The 7,190-nt window shown below is 38.0% G+C and overlaps 1 protein-coding gene across 1 annotated transcript; it reads left to right on the top strand.

Moving 5' to 3' along the window:
- On the top strand, positions 1 to 6,415 carry LOC138318833 (uncharacterized). The gene is made up of 2 exons (XM_069261559.1): positions 1 to 1,176; positions 2,408 to 6,415. The coding sequence occupies exons 1-2, from the start codon at positions 361 to 363 to the stop codon at positions 3,524 to 3,526; spliced, it is 1,935 nt and encodes a 644-aa protein (XP_069117660.1). The 5' UTR covers positions 1 to 360; the 3' UTR covers positions 3,527 to 6,415.
- The last annotated feature ends 775 nt before the right edge of the window (positions 6,416 to 7,190 follow it).

The following is a 7,190-nucleotide window of genomic DNA, read 5'->3' on the forward strand; positions in this document are numbered from 1 at the left end:
TTGATTGGGTCTCGTTGCTATAAATTACCGAGCCGTGACGCACATCAGTGTCGTACAAGGACACGATGTGACAGGACCCGTAGCCTCAAATTTGTCAATTTTGTCGGAGTATTCCTTAGCCGGGAATAGTTGCAAGTGCTCTGAAAAATAATGATTTCAAGAAGCCACGCGAAGTCTGCAATGGTCTGCAAAGGTCTTTATTGCATTAAACGTGCATTCGGAAACGAATTGATGATACTGTAGACAAGGATGGTTTGTCATTACAAGGAGCTGCTCTATAATCAGGATTTTTTTTGTTTCTATCCATTTGGTTGATGGTGATGACATTGGATGACGAAAGCATGAGAAGCTGTAGGAAATATGATCGATACAAATATTCAACAAAGGTTTTGCAACATTTCGATTGATAACGCAAGTTTTTGCAACCAGAATATAAACGATTTGCCAAATGAAATCCTTGCCCGAATATTTTGGTACCTTCATCCGATTAAAGATACCCTTCCAGTCCTAGCAATTGTCTGTCGAAAATGGCGGGAAATCCTGTTAAGTAACGGTTCACTATGGCGCGTGGTCCACGTTGATCCAAGACGCTATGTTTACTGGCACTTCAGCATGATGTGTTGCATTTTTCGACTTTATGGACAACACATACAGAAACTAACGTGGACCGATCACTCGCCAGTATATCAAAGTGTCTTTTCTTTTATTCCTCGCTTACGGAACCTGAAATACCTAAGATTACCAATACTATGGACCAGATCAGTGGTAGAGGCTTTGTCATGTCTGACACAATTAGAAAACATACAAATCAACGGAGGATTCGCATTAACAGACGGTGAACTGGGAATGATAGGGAGATGTTTTCCCAATTTGCTGGAAGTATCTTTGAATGCGTGTTGGCGAGTAACTGCCAAGGGTATAGAGGACCTGGTTGATAGTCTGGCATGCCTCCAGACGCTGAAGCTGAAGATAAACTCTGGCTTGAATCTGAGTGATCCGCGGAGTGGACAAGCCATTCAGAGGGGATATGATATCACAAAGTGTGTTATAGACTACGACCGGTTCACACTCGTACATGTCTTATGTTTGCACTTTGTACCAATTCAGATGGAAGAGCTTTGGGACTTGGTTAAGAAACTAGAACGTCTCAAGAAACTCAGTATCAGCAACTGTGAGGTAGGTACCTATCTTGTTCTTCCATTTAGGATTCCCACCTCTCAAATAAATTGGATTCTATTAATTTTGTTTTCAACTGATAACCCTATTACAAAACGCGAATGAAACAGTAACCGCTAATGCAGATTTCCAATGCTTGAAGGATTGCTTTAAAAAATAAATCAATAATTTTCTTATTAAAGTACAATTCAACATGACGCCATGGTCGATATTAACATGAACAAGATGTGCTGGCGTCACCAAGTACTTCTGTATTTATCTTTTGATTGTTTTACACATAAAGCCATTTGTTCACCGATCATGTTACATCCATACCACCAGATGGTGCTAGCACGATCAAACAAAAACGACGACTGACTTCTTGATATTGAATCTAATGTTTATTTTGGCTTTAAAACAATGCTTTACACATGGCATTGAAATACAAACTAAAAATCGGCTTTATAGAAAAAAAATTCAATAAATAAAAGATGTACATATCGCTGTCATTGAGTCCTAACAGTGTAAGACATAACATCATGGATCATCACTTTGACCTAACGTTGTGTACACATTTTTTAGTTCCCGGTTCGGGTTGATTGTGTTACATTCGTTTCGGTACCTACGTTAATACTTGAATACTGATGGTCCCGTCTGGTACTGCTAATGTTTTGTTTGTAGTTTTGACACTACACCTGCGTCATGTACTAGTATAAACCATCCGCTACACCTGTGTACCTACCACCACCTGGCGGTATGGGATACTTTAGTATATAATGCGCTTATTGGCATTCAAGGACAAAGATAATTTCTATACTATTTAACAAATATCATTTATGCTATTTAACAAATAGCATCTTTGTTATTTATTAAATAACATTTCTATTAAGTTCGATGATTTGGCATTATCACTTAAAATAATATCATATAGCTGTCAAGTAGGTTGATAATTTAAACATGGCATGAACTACACCTACAACTTCGAAAGAAAAAGAAGAGGGAGATGGTTAAGTTTGAAAAATGTTGACCAAAGGGGAAAGACCAAAATTATTATCTCCTGTCGTATCTGTCTGAAAATGAACATCCCATGCTAAATCATTATCCCATTTGGGATATATGATACTAACATAATTATGAATACTATATTTAAATGTGGATTTTGTGTCGATTTCCTTTGCTTTGTTATGATGAGACTATCGACGCTGAATGGAATAGTTTCTGTTGAGTAATGAAGTCTATCATATCTTTGTAGCATATTCACGGTGTTCGACTAGTATCTGACTCTCTACAGAAGTGCTACCTGTTCAACTTGTGGAATGCTCTATTTGTATGTATACGATGTACAGCACTGAAGCTGTTAACGGTAGACCACGGTATGGAGACCATGCAACATGTCGAGGTGGAGTCGGCCTCGTTACGACGGGTAACCATCAACGGATGCAACGTACTGCGCACACTCCGCGTGTACAGCAAGCGCCTGGCATTCATGGAATTGTCCAAATGTGAGAATATCGACATGAGATCGTTCCACGAAACTTTAAGGAATAATGCATCACTTTTGTCTCTGCGACTCGGTTGCATATCGCAAGACAGTCTAACATTTGACGAGGTCATGATTCCTAATTTACAAGAGCTGTGTCTCCTTGGAGACTTTTCATGTGAGACGCTGCACATCAGGAGTCCCACGCTCAGATTACTACACACGGAGTCTGATAATGATATAGTAACGCTGAACCATATGTACATCACAGCCAACCATCTTTGTAAGATCGCGTTGACAGGAATGCCAGCTTTAAAGACTCTCACCATCCAATGCGTCAGTGTGGATTGCATAGAAATGAACCTCTGTAGCGACGACCGTCTTAATCTAGAGTCGTGTGTCATCCACGCACTGAACGCTATCGGCTTTCTTCGCTTGTTTGATTGTAAAGTGAACCTTCTGTCGGTGTGCACTCCTTTAGCAAGGACAATTGTTCTGTATAGATGCCAAATGTCAGATTACGTACTGCAGATGGCACTGAATGGATGCCTAAACATAGCTTATCTAAATCTCGAAAAATGTCGGGAGATCAGCAAGGTTTCTGTTCACTCCCCTTTGATGAAGTTTCTAAATCTGTTTGGCTGTGTGGAAGTTAATAGGCTTGATTTGGAATACTGCCCGCAACTCCTGGCCTTAAACGTAGGCCAATGTACAAATGTACGACTGTTCATTCGTGGGATAGAACAAAGACTAGATTCCTTATGTCGAACCTATGACATAGTCCACCCACAAGAGATGGTGCGCTGGAGTCACGACTTTCCACCTAAACCTTATGTCTGCGACACTCCAGACAGCTGTCTAGACGCAAACGATTACATTACTAGTGAATAACGAAAGGTTACCATAGAAATGTCTGCAACAACGCACAAACCGTAGACTTCTTGTATGCAATATTTGTATCATAGATGTACCGGTGTTATTTTCTACATATTTATACAATAACATTGTTCGACACACACATTATATTTCAGTGATGTATGAATGTGGTACAGTGTAAGTGGCATTGGAAGTTTGTACGCACTAGTGATAAATAGTGAATAACTTCGTTCACGCACTTTTCTTTCAAGAAGTCTGGAGTGTCATTCTCCTTATCGTCAGTAACCGACGCTTCATGCATTTATCATATATGTACAGTAGCGTAGCGTAACCCGACGATTCAATTTCTCTTTCGAGTTATTTTTGTTCATGCTTCTAACTTTAAGAATGCTTAAATTAACGATGTTTAGTTTGCTAAAAAAATAGAAAGCTTTGGTAATTAAAAGAAATAATTTGTAATCTCGTGAAGAAAAATGAGTCTTCCCTTTTGTAACACTGTTTAAAATTCCAGCAATGACTGAGCAAGTGACAAGCTGAAAGCTTATTCAAATAATAGGTTTTTTAATGACAATAGTGATTGTTATGTTCATATATTTACATTTCCGTTTTCTCTTTGCTATATAACCTTACCAACTACGAAATCGTTTACTCTTCCGTAGACGCAGTGGTTGCAGCGCAAGAATACACACACCGGAACAATGACTTCTGCAAGTAGTGTGAATGCGCATCCGGTAAGGCCTATTGTATCTGTATGACAAATCTTCAATATATTGCATGTATGAATGTTATGTAAATAATAAAGTATATATCAGCAAATAAGATATTTAACAAATATTGTAGGAATGGGACGAAAAAAGATAAAGTTAATGTGGAACTATATTCTGTGTACTCTCTGAATTTGACAACATTTCCCGCCAAATTGAAGCCAGCTGTCTCGGTATTCCATCAATTGACCGGCTGTTCCAAGAATCGTATAACATTGAAAAAAAAAAGTTTTATTTCATTTGAACACTTGATTGAAATGAAATGGTCGGTCGAAATGTTTATTGTTTGTTGTTAACTTTTGTTTAAACTGCATTTTTTGTACAGATATTTCAACCTGACGCGTTAACGTGCGTCATTTAAAATATCTGTACAAAAATTGCAGTTTACACACAAGTAAACAACAAACAATAAAAATCATTCCTTAAATACTTATATATGTCTCGGTATTTATGTCAGTTTGGGATTCGGCATTTTGTATACATTTGTTGTAAAAGCCTTGTACATGTTGGTTGGTTCAAATGTTTTACAGTTTGCATTTAAGCATTGAACGTCTTTCAGTTGGCATTCATAGCCAATATGAATGCAAACTGGACAGAGGCTAATTCCATGAAGCGCGTTAGCGTTTCATGTTGAATTTGCCTCTGTCCAGTTTGCATTCGTATTGGATATGAATGCCAATTGAAAGACGTTCAATACTTATATTTACATTTGATTACAATTTTATGATGAAATCCTAAGGCATTTAGCATCTAAATTAATTAATCATTCGTTATCGTCATGGATGGAACAGTCATTTGAACAGCCTCCTTCCGTGATCGCTGGCACGACAATTGTGACGTCACAATGACAATGACGTCATAATAAGCGCTTGAAGTTCATTGTCTATATGACTGCCAACTGCGCTTGGTAAGGTTACATAGTGGGACTGCAGTGAAAATGTAAATATATTGGTATGTTTGTGTATTACTTTATTCCTTTTGTCGATATTTGCATATTTGTGACGTCATGTGTTTGTGAGCGTATCTTCATACTTTGCCGTGAAAATGGCATGGGTTTCACTCACAAAATAATGACGACACAATGAATACCTCATTGGTGTATTAATCCTTTTGATATTTAAAATAACTGACATATCATATAATAGCTATAATTCAACTCTGCTGAATCCTAGAATATAAATAAACTCTGACTAATCTTAGAAAATATTCCAACTCTGACAAATGCTGTAACTTGATTGACATTTCATTTTGCTTTTTGTCTTTTGTACCTTATTGAAAATCATTCTTTGTGTTATGGTTTTGATAAAAGAAAACATGTTCACACAAATCCGGAATGGAAAATACCTTTGTATCTCAATTTTAATGACGTTAAAGTTTAAGACCCCGTTTAAACTAGTGATTTTTTGTATGCCTATATATTACTTCTTATATGTACTTGAGTATAACTTAGTTAATATAAAGTGTCTGTGAATCCTTCCTTACCTCAGATATTACTGTTGACTCGTAGATTATTGTGTTTGTAAATTTTGCCAAACTATGCAAAAAAAAATTTAAAAAAATGTGCATTTCAGTTTTGCAAGTCCACAGGGTTCAGTACATATTTCTGTCACCAAATAACTATGCCCTTATGTTCACTACTTTTTTTATCACATAACTGGCCCATCCAGCCATGTCATATGGCCATGTCATAAATATAAACATACATATCATGTTCATTGGTCAAATAAGTATATAATATACCTACTTGAGATGATTGAAATGCTTTCCCATATGCATCATATAATCTACTACCGCTATTTTCCTGACTTGATGTGTATGCCTATTATTGCCTTTGTAAAGTCGGATTCGGTCAAACCAGCGTTCCTACTACATGCTATAAACACTAGTAAACATAATGGAATGGTTATTTTGTGACAGAAATATGTATTGAATCCTGTGGACTTACAAAACTGAAATGTACAACTTTTACATATTTTGCCACTGTACACAACAGTCTACGAGTCCACAGTAATATCTATGGTTAGGACGGATATATAGGCATACAAAAATCACTATTATAAATGGGGTCTTAAATCTTTAATTGTTTGTGTTGTACATGTAGTTTGGGTGAGATAGTACTATTAAATTGACGTTATTATTTGCTAGGAGTTATGAGTTTAAATTTATGGTTTTAAGTTAATATTATGCTACTGCTAACAGCAGTCACAAAAGAGACAACTACACGATAAATAACAATCTTATTTAATTAAACATTTAACAATATCACACAGCAGTAATATCACAGAAAGCAACATATCATTTCATTTCAAATATCACATTTCCACGTAGATGTTAAACTGTAGATCATAACGGATTTACATTCTAAGCATCAACATGCAGCTAATGAAATATCTCACTCTCGCTTCTCCTTCCCATTTCTTCCTCCCTCTCAACAGCCCCCCTCACATTCTTTCGCCTTTCATCCTCTCCTTTGCTTCTCTTCATTCTCTACTGCCCGCTTTTTTTTCATCCTCTCGCTTCCCTTCATCCTCCCCCCTTTCTCCTCTCCTTTCCCCATCTTTCCCTCCCTCTCCACTTTCCCTCTATCCTTTCATCATTTCGCTTCCCTTCTCCTTCCCTCTCGCTTGCCCCTCTCACTCTCAGCATCCCCTCCCTTGCCCCCTCTCTCCCTCCCTCTCCACTGCCCCTCTCTCCTTTCATTATTTCGCTTCCCTTCTCCTTCCCTCTCCCTTGCCCATCTCACTCCCAGCATCCCCTCCCTTACCCCCTCTCTCCCTCCCTTTCCACTGCCCCTCTCTCCTTTCATCATTTCGCTTCCCTTCTCCTTCCCTCTCCCTTGCCCCTCTCACTCCCAGCATCCCCTCCCTTGCCCCCCTCTCTCCCTCCCTCTCCACTGCCCCTCTCTCCTTTCATTA

The sequence above is a fragment of the Argopecten irradians genome, chromosome 3 (genome assembly GCF_041381155.1).
Source record: "Argopecten irradians isolate NY chromosome 3, Ai_NY, whole genome shotgun sequence".
Classification (NCBI taxonomy): domain Eukaryota; kingdom Metazoa; phylum Mollusca; class Bivalvia; order Pectinida; family Pectinidae; genus Argopecten; species Argopecten irradians.

Excerpts from the sequence above, each read along its gene's own strand:
- LOC138318833 (XM_069261559.1), top strand. The coding sequence starts at position 361 with ATGATCGATACAAATATTCAACAAAGGTTTTGCAACATTTCGATTGAT. Across the intron at positions 1,177-2,407 it reads TCAGTATCAGCAACTGTGAG|CATATTCACGGTGTTCGACT; the intron begins GTAGGTACCTAT and ends ATATCTTTGTAG.